The 21,288-nt window shown below is 47.3% G+C and overlaps 2 protein-coding genes across 3 annotated transcripts in view; one reads left to right on the top strand and one right to left on the bottom strand.

Annotated features, from left to right (window-relative positions):
- The window catches only part of UBE2R2 (ubiquitin conjugating enzyme E2 R2), a 56,064-nt gene extending 46,703 nt beyond the window's left edge, over positions 1-9,361 (top strand). The window contains exons 4-5 of the mRNA XM_067316686.1: positions 4,173-4,307; positions 5,802-9,361. Of these exons, the coding sequence (XP_067172787.1) occupies positions 4,173-4,307; positions 5,802-6,021 (355 nt within the window). The 3' untranslated portion in view covers positions 6,022-9,361. The remainder of the gene's footprint in view (positions 1-4,172; positions 4,308-5,801) is intronic.
- A 3,376-nt stretch (positions 9,362-12,737) lies between these two features.
- UBAP2 (ubiquitin associated protein 2) overlaps positions 12,738-21,288 on the bottom strand; it is a 116,443-nt gene continuing 107,892 nt past the window's right edge. For both annotated transcript variants that reach the window (XM_067316731.1, XM_067316732.1), the window contains exons 22-28: positions 19,804-19,882; positions 18,154-18,368; positions 17,164-17,263; positions 16,973-17,080; positions 15,392-15,459; positions 14,086-14,277; positions 12,738-12,916 (exon numbers count right to left, since the gene is read on the bottom strand). In XM_067316731.1, the coding sequence (XP_067172832.1) occupies positions 12,821-12,916; positions 14,086-14,277; positions 15,392-15,459; positions 16,973-17,080; positions 17,164-17,263; positions 18,154-18,368; positions 19,804-19,882 (858 nt within the window). In that variant the 3' untranslated portion in view covers positions 12,738-12,820. The remainder of the gene's footprint in view (positions 12,917-14,085; positions 14,278-15,391; positions 15,460-16,972; positions 17,081-17,163; positions 17,264-18,153; positions 18,369-19,803; positions 19,883-21,288) is intronic.

The following is a 21,288-nucleotide window of genomic DNA, read 5'->3' as shown; positions in this document are numbered from 1 at the left end:
GGTCTAGCAAGGGGGATTTATTGGATTCTTGACCCTTGGAATAGGATTGTAACACACGCTGCAAAGTGCTGAGCCAGAACTAATGTGGCAGGAAACTAGAAAAGGTAACAGTCAGCAAATTATAACAACTGATATTCGCTCCTGGAGTGTGCTACTTCAAGGTTTAAAAAGGCTCAAGAAATGATGTGTCTTAGTTGCATGAAGTTCTGGAGTGTAGGGAGTTAAAAGTTAAAGGCGGTCGTTTTCCAACCCGTCTCAAGTACGAGGGAGTAAGAAGCAGCCTCTGAAAAGTTCTACTCCAGGTTTTAAAAAAACAAAAAAACAAAACAGAAAAAACTTAAATGCAATTTTGACGTTTATATTGCTGAGCTGTGTTTACCTGTCCCACTGCTCATATGGCTATTAAATTTGTTTTGTTACATTTGACATAATAATCTGCTCCAGTTGTTAGGACTAGCTGGCAAGCTTGCATTCACAGTTATGAAGCAGCTTAGGATATAGATTGTTTAGATCTTGTAAATACTTTGAATAGAGCCCTGAAAGCTTGAAGCTTCTCATCTTGCTAACTTTCCTATTTCTGCTTCTCCTTACTTTGGTGCATTCTTTGGCACTTACTCTCATGGAATGTTTTAGGCTTAAGAATGACATTTCGGGGGGGAAAAAACGTTCCTCAGATATATCAGCAGGCACAGATAAAACTTAACTGTTAGCCCACTGCCAGTAACATCCTTTGGGCTAAGTGCAATGCAGAAATGCTTCCTGCTGGGGTCCTCCCTGGCTTCACAAGGCTCCAGAGTTTATCAGATAGGAGGCAGCATGACTGGAAGATGTGCGAGGGGAGCACAGTCATCTGTTATGGGCTGCATGCACAACCTAGGAGTTCTCTTCAGCTGCTGAATTTTGTAATCCCTGCTGGCTAATTAGTTGACAATTTACTATAGACTATCATGGTATAGGTGTCAGGGAGGGGGAACCATTCTTCAACTTTGAGATCAACTCCTTTTCTACTGCTAAAGGTATTGAGCATACTCATTTTTTCTTTTGTAAAGAGAAGTTGGGAATAAGTAAATATTACTAGCAACTGGCAAGATGTCAAGCATGCAGCTGTGATCTGTGTAGCAGAGAACACTTTGTCTTCCCTTTTCTGTGTCCCGAGTCCCATAGAGCTGAGAAAGTGGTGGCAGGGCTTAGGAGTTGAAGCTCTTTGATAGTTTTATATGCCCTTCTCTATCTTCATTGGTTTCACTATGTTCTTCAAGGTGCACAGGCCAGAACTGAGCACAATACTTAAGATGTTGGTACACTGACACTTTGTGGAGCCAAGTGATGCTGCCAGACTTGCTATCATTTTGCTTCCTGAGGGTGCCCATTTTTGTTGGCTTTCTGGCTGACTTAGTGCATTGAACTGGTTGCAGAGCACTGTCCAGATCAAATGTCACTGTCAGTGTAGTCCAAGCCAAGTCCCTTCACTTTGGAGAGTAAAAATGTGCTAGGCCAAATCTACACCTACGTCTGGAGATGGCTGTGAAAAGTCACAATGTGGATTAAAGCTAGAACAAAATTCTTTTCACCAGGGTATAACAGGCTGCATTGGCTGGGAGCCCCTAAACTTCAGCCTACCTAAATGTCTGTGTTGGTTTAGATGAAATTCATCCATCTGAGCTTGTCGTCTCCTTCTGTTGATACATGGAGGGAAACAGGCACTGAACAGGTCTGATTCCTTGAACTTGCTGGTTTCGCTTCACTGATGATAAAGGGATCTAGAGTGACTAGTTCCGATGAAGACAGCAGCACTGTAAATATTTAAAGCAAAATGGCATGACAGTTGATAGGGTACAGCTGACAGGGTGACTGCTCCCCAGAATGGGGAGGGATGAAGGTGAGAAAACAGAAGGGAGGTTTGAAATCCCCACTTGTCGTCCAGACATCCAGGCATGTATCTAGCCTGAGTGAGAAACAGATCCTCAAGAATATTGCGAAGGTCGGTTTGTGTCCAGTCAGTGTGGTTAGTGTTCAGTGCTGAAGATGTTTTCAGTCAAGCTCTTCTGTGATTTTGGGCCTGTTGGATCCCACGTGCTGGGATCCTTCCTGTGCTGGAGTACCTTATCTACCCACCCACAAAAGCAGGGTTTGAATCAGTGAGGTGCCCAGTTCTTGGGATATCAACAATCCTGATTAATGTGTCAAATCAATTCCATAAATGAACAGTGCAGAGAGCCTCACCTCTGACAGCCAGTTACCTTGGTGATGCATTTAAGTGGCTTTGCGTTAATTTTGAAGTCTGGGGCACCAGAGTGGAAACAGGCTTGTCATCACATCACCAATGGAAGCGTGGTAGAGCAGATGCTAAACCTTGATACTAACTCCTGCCCTGGGCCTTCCCTAGGCTGTCCCTGCTCTACAGTGAAACTGCTGTAATACTACTGGAGCTGACATGCTGGCTTTATAGCATGTTTGCTAAGAATCAGATGCTTTTAAAAAAAATCCTTGAGATGGATGAAGTGAAGGAGAATCTTTCTTTTGCCCGTCATTCCAGTCTGACCAGCTTTCTCCAGAGCTATCATTCTTCTTTCCTACTGAATTATAACATTTGGAAAATAAACTCTAGAAGACTGTCCTGATAGCTGTGCTGAACAGTCTGGGCATAAGCATTTAATTCAAAAACTTTTCAAGAAACTAACCATCCAAGTAACCAAGTGTTTCCTGGAATTGTATCCCAGATATGTTAGATGTACTTAGCACATACTGCTCTGCATGCATCTCTAAATCAGTGTAAGTACGGTTGAGACTGTAGTCTCCTTTTAATAATCAAGCTCTTCAGGGCAGTTTCTATGTAGTGCTGTATTTCAAGACCTATTATTTGTCTGTGTTCTTTCCTTCCATTTAACTTCTAAAGCTTTTGCCAGTGGGACACCCTCAGGATATGAAGCCATTGTCAAGGCATGCAGGGTGTGCAGAGCTGCCAAATGTGGCCTGCTCTTGAGTTTTGTGCTTGTGCCTCTCATGGCAACATGTGAGCACCAAAGGGCAGAAGCTCTGAAATGCTGAGGGTTGTAGGAAAAGCAGGAAAAAGTTCTGGGTAAGGTAAGTGTTGTTTGCTCTCAGTAAACACTTGTAGAGGAGTGCAGCTAGCTCCATGCTGTTGCTAGAAAACCAGGAAAGTTGTCTGTCTGCCAGGGGTTATGTGACTGGCTCCTGCTGGTTTTGCTGAGTACCAGCAGCCAAATCCTGCTGGGCCCTTGATCGTTTGCCTGGGTATTGAAAAACATTTGTATTGTCTTCCCATTGCCATGTTCACATGCTGCTGCAGTGTACTGAGAGGTGCACAGGCCAAGGTCTGAGGAGAGCTGATACCTAGCCGCAGCACCAGCCTCCTAGCACGCAACTGGGCAGAGAAGGCAGTGCAGCCTGATTTGAGAGCCTTGGGTCTTAGTGGTCCCCCTTGCTATGCTGGGGTGGGCAAATGCCCTGGCTTTGTGCTGAGAAGCTGAGAGTCACAAGGAGCAGGCTCACCAAGCACGTTCCCAACCCTGTACCATCCACAGGCAGCATGGACGAGTTGGATTCTGGACTCATCTGAGCTCTGCCTGCCCCATCCCAAACACGTGGATAGAACTGATGGGCCAGGTGCAAGAGTACACTTGGCTTTGTGTCCCCTTTCCACCTGCTTATTTTCCCCTCTCTCCTCTCTTCTAGCTGGCTAGAATTGGAGATTTTGGGTCGGATAGCAAAGGGATGGCCACTGCAGTTTTGTCTGGGTGGGAACACTTGGGCATGGCAGCTGAATGACTTTCTGAACTGTGGTTCTTAATCTGTGCAAAAGCACTTCCAAACCAGAAGTATCCTTTAGTCAGGTCTGCAGAGGTGCTGTGAGAACACAAATCTTCTAGCTCATCCAGGGGGAAAGAGCTTTCTGATGTGCTCTGAAGTGCATTGCTATTCTGTCTGTAGTAAAATTAGATCCTTGACAGTTTGTATCATGTCACCTTCCCTGTGAACTTCAGTGCCTGGCCATCAGTATAAATACCTGCTCTCATTTCAGCTATTGGTTCAGTTATCCTTAGCTTAAGTTTTGGCCTTAAAGTTTCTGATGTATCACCTAAAGGATTCACTGGTACCCAGAATTCATGAATGCTTAGCTCTGACTCTGCTTTTGTGGTTACCTTTTCCAGGACTATCTTACTGAGTGTAATCTCTTTGCTTAATGAGCCCAACACATTCTCTCCTGCCAATGTGGATGCATCAGTGATGTTCAGGAAATGGAGGGACAGTAAAGGAAAAGACAAGGAGTATGCTGAAATCATTAGGTAAGTTCTGCTGTGTGTGATGCTACCAGTCCCCTGCTTTGAGTCCTGCAAAGCAGGTTGCTTGCAGAATTTGCTGAAACCAAATTCTCACTGTAGTTGCTTCTTTGGAAATTAAATCTTGCAGTCTTATTCCAAGTCTTGGTTTCTGGTCCCGGTAGGTTTTTCAGTAGAGAAGTGGCACAAACTTCTAGAACAGAAGGACAAGGCTGATCTGTCTTTGAATTGGTCTTTTCTTCAGACTAATCTGGCATGATGCGCTGCAAAGTCTACTGGCTGCTAGTAAATCCCAGTCGAAGTCACTGCTTGCCTTCAAGCACTGCCTGCATTGCTTGGGATGTGATTCCATGCTTAATGCACTCGTGAATCGTAGTCTTGTCCTTTCAGTTTGAAGGAATATCGGCAGGATTTGGCAAGAATTGTGAAGCTGGGTTTGATTAGCTTGAAGCACTGTTCAGTCTTGACTGTCCTTTGCTCAGAAGTTGATGGCTTATCAGGTGCTGTTGGAAGGCAACGTAAATTTTAGCCAGTGTGGCTGTGGAACCACAAATGAGTGGCCCTTACTGCAGCATGACTTCTGTCATACTTGCCTGGCAAAAGACCACATCTGCATTGGCACAGCTGTTGGGCATGCAGAATACCTGTTGTTGGAGCTAAGCCGGGTTGTCAGTCGCTGGCCTGAGCTGTGCAAGGACCCTCGTTGGGAGATTATCTTAGTCCCCTCAAGCTGCATTGGCTTCCGTGGAGCTGGATTTATTGCAAAACCATAGTGTCGCAGACTGTTCCTGAAGAGCAGGCAGGAGGGGGGTGAAGGGACGGGCTGCCATCTGCTCCTTCGCTGCTGGAAAACGAGCACACATGAGCAACAGTTCATAACCCAGGCGCTGCCTGGAGGCACCAGCCAGAGCCTCTGTCCTGAAGCAACAGGAAACTCCTGTATCCTGTCAGCCCCCAGACAGCCTTGGGTTACAGCTGTGTCCTGGGGTGCAGCCGTGTGCTCTCCAGGGGGAGCAGAGAGGTGCCAAATGCTCGTGGAAAGCTCAGCTCTGAGCATACTGGGGTAGTTGTCAGCGGTGGAGAAGGCTGTGTATAGCATCTCCAAAGCCACCTCAGATAACTCATCTTGGGGAAACCCCTGAACATCCCTTCTACGGCAAGGCAGCTAATGTAGTGAAACTCGCTCTGAACTCTGGCAGGTCTAATACAGAAGCCTGCGGAATAAGTGATTTCCTGTGCTGCAGACAGTGTGCATGCTGCAAGCAAACTTGGAGTACTCCCAAACCCAGGGCTGTGGGAACTAAATCTGTTTGTAGTACCATTTGTGATGCTTCAGTCAAGCATTAGCAGTGGTTGAAGTAACTGTCCTGACTCTGAGCTGCCAGGAGTGTTTGGTTGGGGGCGTTGAGGGATAGCTGCGAGTACAGGGAGTTGGAGAGTGGAGCTGTGCTGCAGCTGGCACACAGCCCTGGTCATGTTGCTCTGTCCTCCTTCCCGCAGGAAACAGGTTTTGGCTACTAAAGCTGAGGCAGAGAAGGATGGCGTGAAGGTCCCCACTACGCTGGCAGAGTACTGCATCAAAACTAAAGTGCCTTCCAATGACAACAGTTCGGATTTGCTTTACGACGACTTGTATGATGACGACATTGACGACGAAGACGAGGAGGAGGAAGATGCCGACTGTTACGATGACGACGATTCTGGCAATGAGGAGTCGTGACCTGCTCCCTCTATGCCCCTGTACTGCCCTGCCGACTCAGGCCAGAAGGGAGCAGCGGTAACCTAGCAGCAGTCCAGCAAAAAAGTGTGGGGGGGGGATCAACAAACTTTTGTCTCCTGCTGTCTCCTGTTGTATGGATCTGTTTGCTCCTTTTTTATGGACCTCTTAGAGACCCTCCACAGAATGTCTGAATTCTTGCATTCTTAACCCTTTCATCACTGTATTATGATTTCTTTTTAAAAAAGAAACTCCCCTTTTCACTTCTCTACGAAACGCTCACAGCGAAACAGGTTTGCTCGCGTTTAGATTTTTGAATTAAATACAGTCTTGCATTGAGATGTTTAATGTATTTAAAGCTGGAACAAACCCATTGGAAGCTGGGTTTTTGGGAGCTCAAGTGCTGCATTTACTGGGAAGAAAAAAATCCACACAAAGCAAATTGCCAAGGTTTAGCTGCTCCATTTACAATAATAGCGTGTGTACATTCGTTTAGCCTTGTGGTGGTGGCTTTTCCTTTTTAAGGTGTGGGGCGGAGAGTGTAAAGCTACTGTGTGTTGAGCTTGATGGGATGTTACTGAAAGGTACAGTATTCCTTTTCAGCCTGCTCAAGTTAGGAAATAGCTGGCCCTTGGAGCCTCAGAGGGCCCAATCAACTTTGTCTCTGAAAAAGGCTTGTGATATGAACCCTAAAATAAACACTTAACACTTCACGTCTGTACAACTGAGCCCTGGGTTGCTATTTATTTTTATTTTATTTTTTTCAGACGAGGTTGGGGTCGGAAAAGTACCGTTCAGTTTTGCAGTGCTGCCAATATCCGCTGCCAGCTGCCCCTCTCTGAAGGGAGGAGACAGACGTGCTTCCTGCTGCCACCTGGGCCTCCCTAGGGGCAACGGCAGGCTGTTTTGGCCAGCGCTCATCCTGACCTTGTCTTTGGAAGTGGGAGAGACCAGTAGGTGCTCCAGCTCCTGCCCCAATGCTCGCTAGCAGCCCTTGCTTCCTGCAGCTCCAGTCCAGCGCCCGCCTGAGCCTTTTCTGCTGCGCACATAGGTCGTGAGGTGGCAAACGCAGTCCTGCTCTAGCTGTGCTGCCCGTGGGCTCTGGGGGCTAGGCAGGAGTCAAAGCTCCTTTCGACGGTGCCTGCCCCAGAGCTGGGAACGCCAGGCTGCTCTCCCTGCCGCAGGCACTGGTCAGACCCCAGCTGTGCTCATGGCATGGGGCAGAGGGGTGTGTGCTGCGCTCTCCTGCTGCCTGCTGGCTGGGGTGCTGGGCAAGGAGGTCCTGCAGCCCCACAGGTGAAAGGGGTGTGAAGATCTAAGGCTGGAAGAGGCCAGCGGTAGGGTTTGACAGGCTATTTAGCAGTGTGCTTCAGCCAGCACACCGAGCTTGGCCTCCTGCATGTTCCTGGGAGCTCTTAGCAAATCTTAGTCTCCCTTCCCTCTTGGGGAAGGGGGATCCTGCATGCTCTTTTCTGCAGAACCTGATTACTCAGTCCCTCAGCACCCTAAACCCTTTGCAGTGTGCTCATTTGGCTGCAGTGCAGTGGCCTGAGTTCACCTTTAGGATGATACCTTGATCAGCAGCCAGTCCTGCCTTAGTGTGCTGAGCCCTGGCACTTCAAGGAACTCTTAGATGAATGAGTCAGAGCCTAGGTGCTGTCCCTGCTTGGGTGAGTGCCTCCATTCCCACAGGTACAGAGGAAGCTACCCTGGTAAGAGCTGCTGGCTCAAGCATTTGGCTGCGCCTCCCTTCTTATCTCAGGGTTTTCAACGGTACGTCACCAGCTGTGGTCCCCAAAGTGGTGCTTTGGTGGGAGCAAACTTTGTGTGATGGGGTCTCCTGGTTGCTCTTGGTGTGGTGGTTCTGCCTGTTGGACTGCAGAAGTGTCCCCGGGGCAGTGAGCAGGCTGTGAGTGTGCAAGCTCTCAGCTCAGCCCACTGCCTTCAGGGAGAGGAGGGGACGGCAGCCCCTTGGGGAGCAGGGAGGAGGGGCTGGCAGTGCTTTTTGTAGTGTTCAGATCCATTCGCTGAAGTGAGCGAGGCAGGTGTGTTTGCAATGTTACTGGGGTTGGGACTCGCTGCAGCAGAAGCAGTTGCCGGGTGAAGTGCTGTGGCTGCCTTGCAGGTGGGCCCTGCTCCTTCTTGCCCCACAGCATGCCTGTAAAATATGTCCTGCTGTACCGTGTGGAATAAAGGCAGCCGAAGTGCTGGTGTCTTGTCCCTTAGTGCTCCCTGAGAGGGTCTGCTCTCCTGCTTGCATGTTACCTTTGGAGGTAGCTGGACCTCTCCTGAACCGTCTGGCATGTGCAGCTTTCATAACGCCCGTGTGGCTTTGCTTGTCCTCCTCGTCCTTCCGGGAAGGAGTGACTTGGCCTCTAGCACTTTTTCCAGAGCCAGCAGCTGGGGCTCAAGTGCATCTGGCTATCCTGTGTGGGGACAGCGTGGACCTGCCAGGCCAGCAGCTCCAATCCAGCCCCGCACGGGGAGCAGCAGCTTCAGCAAGCAGGAACGTATGGGATGCGATCAGAGGGCAAGACCCAGGCCTTTCCCTGGGACTCCTCGCTGCAGGACTGGTCTTAGGACAGTAACCCCTGCCTCTTGGGCAGCTTGCGTCTTGCAGGGAAACCAACCTACAGCTTTTTGTGGTGGGGGTGGAGGGAAGGGAATGGGCAGAGTATTGCAACACTGACTGTGCTGATGACATGGTTTGAAATGAGGATACTGCATCTTTCAGGATTTCCCTTGTACTTTTGACCGTCTTCACTGTATACTCTCCAGTGACTTGTATTTTCAAGCTTGGTGTTGTAAGATGCATTATCATGACTCTTCTGTTTTACCCTTTTTTTTTAAAGGCAAAACAAAAAAACAAAAAAAACACCCCCTATTTTGAGAGCTCCTACATTAACCAGACTAATTTCTCTTCCCCACTGTCCCTTGCAGTGTCATTGCTTGTTGACTTGCTGGTTTCCTTTTTTGAGATACAAACTGAAGTATGAGTTTTTTGAAGCTTAATATTTAAGAGATTGAGGAAAAATGTTTACCTGATCTGTGTATTCTGGTTTTCTTATCCCCTTTCTCCTGTCTCAACCAATATTAGCGTTTACATTTGCAACTACAACCCCATTCAAATGCAGTTTTCAACCATTCTGAAACCAGCAGGGTACACTAGATTTCTTAGTAGTTTTCTTAGCTGAAATCCCAGATGTTTTGTTTTGTTTTTTTTCTTCAGTATAATTTACCAGAAAGAATTAACTGATGCATTTTTGTGTTGTCTTCCCCTTCAGTAGTTATATTTTGTCTTTTCTGCACATCTGTCTACTAATAAAAATGTGAAATGAAAATAGCCCTGTATTGTTACTTCCCTGTTAATTGAGCTGGTTTATTTGCATGGGTTATTTAAAGCTTTGAATAACAGCTATTTAGAAGCAAGTCCTGCATATTGATCTTTCAGAGCATCTCCAGTATCATGCATATATATAGAGATATATAAAAGGTTAGGGGAAAAATAAAGCTGGTTTTTCTAAGCTGCCTTGTTCTCCACTAGAATAAAGAACAAAGTGCTCTAGAGAAGTACCTTTGCAAAATGCCATGAGGCCCTTGCTGTGCTGTACAGTCTTCACAAGCCTTAAGGGGGGGGAGGGGGGGCTAAGAGTTTGAGATGTTTGACCTCCCTGATATTTCATGATGTTCTTGCCGACCAGAAGCAGGACTTAGGGCCAAGCTGCAGCTGAGACGAGGACTGTGCTTTGTCTAACACAGTGTGGTGTTTGTTAGACAAGCTGCTGTAGGGGCCTTTCGGTAAGGGAAAGAGCCCTTAAGGACAGAGTAGGGGGGCTGTTGGAGGCCTGGCATTGGGGGGGGGGGGGTGTCTGAGCTTGTATAGCAGTAAGTCTGCTGTAGGATGAATCTAGGGCATATCTTCTTTCTCAATGCTGCAAGGAAACCCACCTCCTGCTACCATGCTGTTCCCCGCAAGCTGGATATTTGAGGAGGGTTTTCTGCAGTGAGTGAATGCTGCAGCTGGGCTAAAATTAGCAGGAACAAGCCCTGTTGTATCTGAGCTGTGCTCGATGCACTTGGCAGAGGTAGTTAGTTAGCGATGCAGCTACTGCTGCATTAAACTTGTTTGCTGCCTGAGCAGTCATGCTTGACGGCAGTGCTGTACGAAAGGCTACTGCATTTCGGAGAAAAATTCTTTGAGGACTCTCAATCCCAGAGAAAGGGGACTGAGAGGTTAAAGTCTCTGTTCCCTCAGGATTGGGTAAGAGTTGCTTGTAACGGCCTGGAGACCTGCAGCACTCTGGTGCCCAGATAGATACTTAGCTTGCACCAGTAGGGTTTGTTTGTTTTTTTTTTTTCTTCATCCAGCATGAAGTGTAGGGGTAAAGACAGGATAAACTGCACAAACTAGTCCACTTTCTGGTTAGCACTGTCTGTGCAAGCATTCATCCCTTTTTTTATGTTGCTGAGTGCTGCTCTGAAGCATCGGCTCTAACATGAAAACATGCTCAGTGCTTCCAGGAGCAGCAGGCACAGAGAGGAAACTGCTGCAAAAGAAACCTGCTGTAGCAGACAGGGTAAGGAGAATGGAAAATGGAAAACATCCTGTTGAGTCTGGCCTGTAGTGGAAGGGACCAGAGCAGGGTGGAGGGGTGCTCCATAACACTGCATGCTTGGCTCCAAGACCTTGTGTTACCTGACATGCAGTGGTGGTGAGCAGTCACTTTCTGCTTGAATAAAAGGTGCTGCTGCCTGGAGGTAGCTGTCAGGGCAGCCCCAGTGCATTTGGGAACACGAGGTGCAGCCCACAGCAGTCCGTGAGTTGCACTTGCTTTGGTGGGTGTTGTGGAAGAGGATGCTACAGCGTTCAGCACTGCCCATGTCTTCCACCTGGAGCAGCTGATTTCAGGCTTGGAAGTCCTGTAGTTATGTGGTGCTTCAAGCACTGTCCTTTCACAGCTAATGCTGAGGGCAGGTTTTGCAGCTGGGGCCCATGAGAAAGCCCTGCATCCGGGAAGTCAAAGCATACCACTTCAACAGGGGCAGTTACGAAAGCTCCTCCTGTAGGACAGCAGCTCCGAGTGCAAGTAAACTAGGTGTCATTGCTGTAAGCCCCGTGGGACCAGAGCTGCTAGGCAAGGACAGCATCATAAGGTCAGTGCTGAAGGAGGCTTCCCCAGCTGCTCTGGGCCTGCCAGCAGGGTCAGTGCTGGGCTCTGCTCCAAGCAGCTCCTCACCTGTGCTCTGCTTGGCCAAATTCAGGTTTGCCTGTGTCCTCACTACTGACCTTCCTCTTGGTGCTCGCACTTGGCAGCAGCTCTGCCTCAGCAACAAGGCAAGGGTGGTTTGTGCTGCTGGTGTGCTCCCTCCTCGACTGTCCTGGCTGCTCTTGCAGGGGCTAGGACACACTGCAGTGACAGAGGCAATGTTAGGCAGATACCTGCTGCTCACAGCAGGAGTCAGGTTGACCCTCCCAGCCCAGCCCAGCATGGCAGGACCCATCCCCTCCGCACACAGCTGTGCTGGGGGATGTGCTGAACGCCACCCAGCGCAGGGGCACCAAGCCTCAGCACCGAAGCGCACTCACCTTTGTCACTTTATTCCCTGTCCCTTGAAGGCCCAACTACTGATTTTACCCTCCCCGGAGGGAGCGGCAGAGCTTTACTGCTTTCATGCCAGGAGCAGGAACGGGACAGGCTGTAAAAGCAAAACTGCTCCTGGAGCCTTTGAAAATGCAGACAAACACCAGTGATACGCTCAGATCTTTATTAGGTGGAGTAAGGGCTAAAAAGAAATGAAACTCCTAAAACATTCACCGCACTGGTGCAGGACAAGAAGGACCAGGAGATGCCTCCATAGTCTTTGTTTTAAAAAAAGTGGGGAGGGACAGGTGAAGTTTCCATCCAGTAGCGCTGGCTATCCTGGGCAGGGTGGCTCAGGGCAAAAAGAGGTACAAGACACAGCTTATACTTTTATTTAAGAAACCGCTACATAGTTTTTGCCTCTAATGATGCAAAGGAGGTTCCAGGACACACTGAGCCATCCAAAGTCTCTTGCTAGAGAAACAAACAAACAAAAAAACCCTGTCTTTTTATTTAAAAATTGAAAAATAAAAAGGTGAGGCTGCAGCTCAGGGCCACAGTGACCAAACTGCCCATGAGAATTCATCTTCCACAGCAGGAGGGAGGGGGGAGACAAAAGAAAGGGGAAGGCCCACAAAACACTTTTTTTTTTCTTTTTTTTCTTTTTTTTTTTTTTTAGAGTAATAGCTATATTAGGGGATGGAGGCAGAAATCAAACCAACAGGACACATCTTGATTCTTCTTTTTGGGGGGGGGCCAGGCCTTCTTATTTGCCTGAATTTAGAACTGCATTAAATAAATGGGCTCCAGCTCCAATAAAAATGGCGCAGTTTGTCTTTGACAGAGTTATAAAGCCCATAGAGCTTAAAAAACAAGGAAAGATGCCCTGGTGCAGATGGGAAATGAATAATTAGTTTCCCTACAAAGAAAATAAAACAGGCTGCAAGATGCAGAAAACCACATTTAGGCTCTATTACATTTACAAATACATACATAAATATATTACATACAACAGCAACTCAAAGAGGAAGCGGGCGAGTCACACAGAGGATGGCTGGCTGGCTGCAGTTCTCCCCGCACAGACGTTTGGCTGAGCAGTTACTTCTTCTCCTAATAGTTCCAGGAATGGGCTTCGGCTTTTCTTTCCTTTTTTTTTTTTTTTTTTTCCTCCTCCTCCTCCTCCTCTCCTTTCATTCTCTCCCCCCTCCCCGGTTTCGGATTTAGTTTGTCCAGTATGGAGAAGTGCCATAGGCGGTTTTGGTAGCCTGAGACTTTTGCTGCATGGTGCTGGGTTGATTGCGCTGGCCAGATCCACCCTAGAAATTAAAAAGGACATAAACATTCATATCAGCTGCCACCACGTCGCAGGACCCGTAATATCAGCGCTCCCAGGAACACGCTGCATTCAGTGCATCACCAGCAGAAGATCTGCCTCCACCAGGGACTCTGAAGCAGCCCTGACACCTTCAAAAACACCTAAGCTCCATGGGGCGATTTCTGCTTTTCCTCAACAACTCCAGGTCTCACAGTCCAAGACAAACGGCCACAAAGACACCACACGGGACAACAGGGAAGCATCATCCCATCCCCACTGTCTGGGACACGTCAGGCAGCACCAGTCAGTCGTGGAAAAGGAGGCAGCCATCCCCCAGCACAGGGAAGAAGGTGCAAGGGCTAGTGAGAGGGGCTGCCCACTGCGAGAAAGGGCCCACAGGAGCCTACAACCACCGCGGAGCCCCTGCTCTGGGCTAGAAATTCCTAGATGGACCTTTACTGCGGAGGGAGATAGCCGACCTCCAGAGTGGTAATGCTGTGGAGATGACAGAGGCTTGGGTGGTAACCACGCTGTTTTCAGAGAAAAAAAAAAAAAATCCCTCTCTTTCAGAAGACAGTTTCTCTGTGTAACAGCCTGTACTGTAAAATGCTGTCAGAGGCACAGGAACACAAGGAAGGAGAACAGTAGGGCTGGGGACTGGCAAAGAGCTTTCTCAAGGTGAATGAAGACGACATGCCAGCCAAAGATGTCAAACGTTCAGAGAGATAAAGTCATTTCCTATTTCTGGACTCTAAAGCAGAACGCTATGTTTTTCAGGGAGCATTTATAGAGAGGAAGGGAAATGCAATGGTTAGTGAAACCAAATCAGAAATAGGAGCTGACATGCAATTTGCACGGGGTCATTTGTTTTTTTCCAGAATACAGTGCAAGTGTTCGAATCCCTGTTCTCCCTGCCCTGGCCAGGGAATGGCAGTGGCCTCCTCAGCTTCACACCTCACCGCCTGTCTCCATTCTGTGCCCCAAGCCAGAACAGCCTCCTCACAGCAGGGCTCACCCCTCCCACATACCCCCGAGCTGGTGCACGGCATGTAGTCTGCAATCATTATCGAGGCACTTTCCCAACGAGCAAAGCCAAAAAAAGCAGACTTGGAGGTGGGTAGGAGCAATCTGCATTCAGGCACTTTGTAAGGGCGGAAGGTGCCGACTCACCTGCCCATCTTGCTGAAGATGGTGATGCAGCATCTGGGAATGAGGCTGCTGATGTGCAGGCAGGATATGGAGAAAAGGGGCTGGAGCATAACCTGGGGCAGCACCAGGGTTCAGGGGCCCAGTAGATCCGAGAGCAGATGGCAGGCTGAAAGGAGGCGGTGTGCCAGCGTGGAATCCCTGCTTGTCAAACGTCTGCACGGGAGGCAATGGGGAGGTCATTAGAGACTTGTGTTAGCAGCCCCACGGTGACCAAACAAGAACAAGAGTGGCCTGAACACAGATCACTTGAACCTTTCATCAACCCTGTGAGCAAGCCAAGTCGGATCGAATACCTGCGAGCACTTTAGCAGATCAGTTTCAGATCCTGTTCTCACCCTTTTTGCTGCTCTAATGCCTGCAACCTTTTTTTTTTTTCTTTTTTTTTTAAATTCTTTTATTTCATTTCCATGGCTACTGTGTTCCTTTTTTCCCTGACCTCTTTTTACTTAGTGGGACATGGGAGGATACAGTCGCCTGAAATCAGTCCTTCGCACATTGTGGGGGCTCAGGCTGGAATTACTTGACCTAGTCCTGGCTGCCCAACAAGAACACAAGAAAAATTTCCAGCAAGAACTTTGTTCCCGCTGACCAAAGCTTCACACCTGGTGCTAAGCAGTGTATCTGAGAGGTGGTATCCTACCCACAGGCATGGATCACAGCCAGATACCACACGGGGCTCGATTCCCACTACAAAGGGTGCAAAGAATCTGTCCTCCAAAGTGGAGGAAAACAGCAGTCGGATGTAACCCCACTGCACACCACAGCTTGTCAAAGCGCTCTCTGCCTTCTCCGGGAAGCTACACGCACGGCCAGTAACCACAAGACTGCCACAGGCAGAGCAGGCTCGTTTTGGTACCCATCGTATAGACCCACAGGTATCGGTGGTGGGCATTATTACTTGGTCTTTCTGGAGAAAAGCAAATGGCCTCTTAACTCAGCTGCTCTGGGGGCTATTCTGCTGCTGCCATCACATTTGATTTGCACCCAGGACACAGCACACATGGGACGATAGCACAGAAAGCTCTGTGTCCACGCTAGCAGCTTCCATCATGAGTTGATGTGGAAAGAGTGGTGGGATGGAGGGTGAGACTTCTCCCTAAAACCAAATGGAGCAAGTGTAAAAAATGCCAAAGTCTGCTGCCCGCAGGATGAACAGGCCTGGGAATTGCCCCTATCTGCCACAGGGGAAGTCTTGCTGAGTTGCCAGTGAGCAGGGAGCCATCGGCCTGGCCTCAGGCTGGGGGGAGGAGGGTCCAGCGTTCCTCACCTGAGTCTTGTTATAGACTGAGCCACTGATATCAGGCACACCTGTGTTACTTGAGGTCACAGAAACACCTGGAAAACAAAAAGCCACTGACAATGAGAAAGCCAAACGCCACCCAACTCGAACCCTGTGCTTGCTTTGCTCCTGGCACCTCCGGAGGCCTCGGTGGATGCACCTTCATCCTTGGCCACTGCACCACATGTTCTACTGGGCTGCAACTGCTGGGTTTTCCGTGCTCTCAGACCTACAGCACCCCACACAGGAACAGAGAAAATGGCTCAATTCCTCACTCCAGTGCAAAGCAGGAACCAGCCCACTAGGATAAATCATCCATGTCCACTACACACAGATTACAGCTTGGATTCAAATGCACTTCACTGGGCAGCAGCTGGCTGCACAGAACACTCATTCAGCTCAAGAAAAGCCAGCTTTCCCCTAGGATTAGAAACACATTTGGCTCTATTACAGCATTCAAGACCTTTCCAGTAGCGCATTGAGCAATGAGACTCAGCATCTGCCACACATTTGTGCTGTTGTACTTTCACGTCATGCAGAAGGGTGAGGTCTGCAATGCTCCTCCACCCCTAGAGGATTAAATTATACCTCAGATTCAGGCTGGCTTCCACCTGGATTAGCTGGTGCCACAATACGCTCAGAAACAATCACTTACCAGCAAGGCAACTCTCAAGCTGGTCACTCACTCCTGGTCTTATAAAGACTAGCTCTAATCATTTCACTTAGATCAGAATAAAAGCAGTAGTTCCTTTGGCTAATGAATCAGAGGACTGGATTTGGTGGGTCTGTACTGCTCTAAATTGTACCTTTCCTAGAAGAATGCTCCTCTTTGCAGGGCACAGTTTGAGCAGCTCTTGGTTGAAGACTTAAGTACTGTCCAGTGCAGCTGGTGTTTCAAATGCACAGCAAATGCTTGGTATTTGCTTAAGCCCAGGGATGAACTAGTTAGTGCTAAGCAGTTCACTATACATTTCTCAGGTCTAACCAGCATGTGCAGAATAAAGCTTTCATATAAGCTGTATAAACTCTTTAGCCTTTACAGTTACAAAGAAAACACTTCCAGGCATGAAACAATGCAATGAGTTATGGAGTGTACAGACAGCAGCTGAAACAACAGCTTAGAGATGTGTGAACTGCCCTGCTCACTCCTAAGACACAGCTAACTCAAGTGCCCAATAACGAACTCAAAATCCAGTCATCATTTGGCAGAGGACCATTTCAGTAGCAGTATCCAACTGCTCAGGGTTCAGTGACATGGCACTGCTGCAGGACCACTGTTATTCACCAAACCCAAACTTTGGCAGAGGAAACAGTTCACCATTTCTCCCATGTGTAACTGTGAACAAAGCTGCATGTCAGCCACACAAATCCTTATGCGAAGTTCAGCCATTAGGTTTAGAAGGAACATTTCGGACATTAAAAAAGCATTTTGTATACGGGAGATGGAGAAACAGCTTGGATTTTGACCCTGTTTAGAGCTGGCTGCTGTGTTGACTGCACAGCACTGGCAATACTGGGAGTTTGCCCTACTTAATCCCACTCAGAATACCCTCAAGTCTCATGTGTTACCTTTCCCAGGTCCAGTGCCAGCAGATTTGTTTTGTGCTTGAGATGACCCACTGTAGCCTCCTTTGCTGTAATCTCCAGCTGCCGTTCCCTGCGTTAAGTCATCATAGCCTGCCGGTGTGTACAAGACAACGTGTTACAGTGTGCAAGCAGCTCTGTGGGTGCTCAAGTGAACAGCACGGAGAGAAGCATACCTGCTCCATAACCATGCTGTCCATAGCCACTCGCTTGCTGGAAAGGAGTCGAAGCAGTGTTCAGATTGACTCCATGCTGCTTAGCGGATGCTGGAGGTACCTGGACAAAGGAGGGGAACAAAAGGCATTCTTAACTGGGAAATAGCACATGAAAAGCAAGCTCCCTCTGCCATCTAGTGGGGAAGGCACCTCACATGGGAAATGTAAAAATTGGAGCAGCTCTGGGATAGACCATGCTGCACATAGGAGGTGGCATTCTCCCTTCCAGCCGTAACTTCCTGTAGCGGCTTTGTGCAAGCCTCAGGCTTTCTTGCTAGAGCCGCCCCTGTTCTGCACCACACGGCCTTTGCTTTGATCACAACCACGTCTCAGAACAGGTTGTGCATTTCTTTTATACATGTATAAAATCAACAGTAAGCAGCAAGTTCTTACCCACAAACCAAAAAAGGATTATCCACAGTGCTCACCATCCAGAATCAAACAAAACAGCAACCTGGAAGGTCCTGCCTGAGGCAGTTTCACAAAACACAATCCTACAAGGCCCTAAAATAGACTCATCTACCCTTCTGCCTTGAGCATCACCTCTTTCCAAATAACCTTCTTCCTCCAAAGGATTTCCCAGTGCTGCTCTATGGCTTAGAGGGGTCTCCTCCTTCCTCCAAAGGATTTACTAGGCGCTCTCAGCAAACTGACTCAGCTTTGGGTCTCTCTTTGACCCTCCAAAGGCTGCTACGGGGTTTCAGGAACACTATATGAGTCAATGAGCTGTAGCTGTCTATTATATATAGTAGCCTGTGTAGGAGTCCATGAATTCTAGCCTTTTAGATTTCCTCTTTTCTTGGGGAAGGGACTGTGACTCTTTCTCAGGCTTGCACAACAGCTTCATTGGAAATCCCTTGCAGAATGGGGAAGATTTAGGTGGTCAGGGCTGGACAGAGCAAAACCAGAGAGGCATGAAGAGAGGATTATGGTTTCGGCTGTCATACTTACAAACATGGTTGGCCCATACTGGAATGCACTGGGTACGCCTGGCACACCAGCATAATAAGGTAACCCAGTATAGCTGTACCCTGGGGGCAGGGTAGGGTTGAGGAAGGGCTGCTGAGTCGTATGGTGGGTCTGCGTCTGGTTCTGCTGTGGCTGGGCTAGCGTGGTAGCAGGAGCAGGGGAGGCAGAATCCCCACGACCAAACTTTGTTACATCACCTGCAAAAGAAATAACTGATCAGAAAAGCTATAAAAGCCACTCCAAGAGGATCCTCTGAATACAAGTAAACAACTACAAAAGAGATTGTGTCCTATACTTGAAAGGCTATAGATTTTCATGGGAAGAGCTCTCCTGGTCTCTATTCCTGACAGCCACAAGGGACATTGCTTGTTCTTGGCAGAGAACTCTGTAGCATGGTTAATCCATTGATAAAGTGGAGGTAACAATACTTACCTCTCTCTCACAGTCTGAGAAGATTCATCACTGTTAGACCATTGCAATAAAACATGCTAAAAGCATAAGCATGGTAAATAGCCAAAGAGCAAATGGTTGCTGGGTTAAAGCATGGCTCTCCTAAAGGTTAACCCGATTAGTTAAGCTTCATGGGCCGAGAGCAAGTTAGGATTTACAGGCAACGACGGGCATATTTTTGTCAATGTCTGTTTATTTGTCAAGCATGAGTAATTAGATGTCCGATTCCTCACACCACCAAAGGTCTGGAGACAGTAGCTGGAGGCCAGGAAAGCAAGGCTTGCATCGTGGGCCACCTTATTGAAGAAGTAGGAAGGGAAATTTGGTTATTAACCCAAAAGCAGCCTCCTAAGAGAGGTGAGTAACCAAGCAGAAAACTCCAACACACTTGCTTTTTTTGGCAGCCTACAAAGTAGCATATTCACTCTTTTTAGGGAGGTGACATGTATCACATCTGTCTCATTTCTACCCAGTATTCCTTTTGTTAGCTGCCAATAAGTATGACAAATTTTAATACTGCATTATAGGAACAAAACCACCTATGGCTACAATTTTAAGTTGTAATCAGATATCAGCAGGAGAAAAACACAAGCTGAAAATCCTGGATGGAATTAATGTCATCTGTGCAAGTTGATAATTGAAGAACATGGGCTGAGATGAGGAAGGGGTTCTTAGACCACACATGCCTTTGGAAATTTAGTCCATGAGACTCGGGGAGAGAGTGGGGAGAACCTGCTAGACTCAGCTCCTGATGGAAATATAGAAGTGCTAAAACAGCAACAACAAAGTAAGGGGAGCTGCTGCTGAAGGTCTGAAAGGGTCTATTCTAGGGACAAAAAAGGAAAGAAAGCTAGAAAGCTAGTTAAATTTCTTTAAAAAAAAGCAAGCTATGGAATAATCTGTACATAGGCACTAGATGATACTGTCATTTACATTTTTAATAATTTTGCACTTCTTCTCAAAGATTATCCAACTTTATCCCAGAAGGAGTCACGTACAAATTACTGACCAAAACCATAGAGAAAAATCAATGTCAGTGTTGAAAGACAGATGTTCAGTTTTGTTTGACTAGTTTGGGTCGGTGGGTTAAACTGCTCGTAGAAGAGAAAAATGATTGCTCTTTCAGCAGCGGCATGATGACCTACATCTAAGTTATCACCCTCTTCTAAAAATGGCACTCACCTGAGTACGGGTTGTTAGCAAGGCTCCCATCTCTGCCTGTTAAGGTTGCAGGAGCAGGGAATGTAATTCCATAGTAATCCTTAGAGAGAGACAACATCATTTATTGATAGTCAAAATCATAACAGAGTCAGACAGTTCTTATGAGTTATATGCATAAAAAATTTAAAAAGCAAGAAATAAAGGAGGCTTGGGCAGAAGCTGACCTTATAGCTTAGGGCAGAGCTGGATCCCCAACTTCAAAAAAACCCTACCTTAGGGACACTTTAAACATCAACTACAAATATGTCATCATTTAATAGTAAATTTATGACCCAGGACCAAGCTTAATCTGCTGATGCATCTAGGGGAAAGGATGTTTAGAGCCTGACGAGCAGGAACAAATCCTCTTTTGCACACAAGCTCAGACCAAGAGGTGGCCACTGTCAACTGAGCAGCTTCTCAACACCTCATGGTCTCCATGGCTGTGAATACTCCTTCCTCTTCACAGCCGAAAAGCCAGAGTGGCTTCAGCTAGAATGCATAGAGGAGACACGCTCCTGGCCAAGCATCTACCTCAGCTCAAAGGCAACAACTAAAAGTTTTTTGTTTTTCCTTTCCAACCCTCAGCTTTGAGTTGTCATCTTCCAGTGAGACTGTGCCTAGAACAGCAGCAGATCATCAGGTTCACTGGGCCGAAGACTTGAGTTCAGACCAGAACCATAAATGAAATGTAGATTAGCCTAAAGGGTTTAGTCTTGTAACATGCTCTCTTTTCAAAAAGTAAAAATATGAGCTAGAGAAACAGTATGAACTTAAAGGAAACTACAGAAAAGAGTTACCAGCTGATGATTGAAAATTTGTTTATACTATGTTACAGGAGCCCTTAGATCACTGTTCTAGGTATTCTATGGAAATATAAGACAGTCCTTGCCCTAGAAAGCCTACACTCTAAGATGACAGGACATGGCAGCAAAAACAAGCCAACATTTCATCTTCAATCTGGAGGGGGAAAGAAAAAAAACAGAAAAAAAAAGAAAAAAAAAGTTTGTGCTTCCCTCTCTGAGTGTATGGAAAAGCTCTCGCCTTCACCAAAAAAACAGCCCACATGTGGAGCTGGTACTCTCCCAAGCTGTTTTCCTCCTAACGTTCATCACTGACCCCTCACCATTTCTAATCCATCAAGAGTTAATGCTTTAACAACTAATATACCCATTTCCACACATTTTCCAATGCTGGAAAAATATTGTTCTTCACACGTATCTCTGCAAATTCCCTGACACTTCAAATGCTTTTTCTCTCTGAGTTAACAGCACCTTCCACCTCACTGGTATTTTTACATATCACTGTCTTGTTTCCTACACATAATCCTCCATTACCAAACAGGAAATAATCTGGCACAGACTTAGTATTGCAGACATTTTCTGTAACCTGGCACAGGGTCACTTTCCATCATCCTTTCCTTCCCATCTACCTCACCTGGCAATTCCATGATATGGCTGTACAGCT

Source organism: Apteryx mantelli, chromosome Z (assembly GCF_036417845.1).
Source record: "Apteryx mantelli isolate bAptMan1 chromosome Z, bAptMan1.hap1, whole genome shotgun sequence".
Lineage (NCBI taxonomy): Eukaryota > Metazoa > Chordata > Aves > Apterygiformes > Apterygidae > Apteryx > Apteryx mantelli.
Note: the sequence above shows the minus strand (reverse complement) of the source record. Positions and strands in the feature narration are given on the sequence as shown.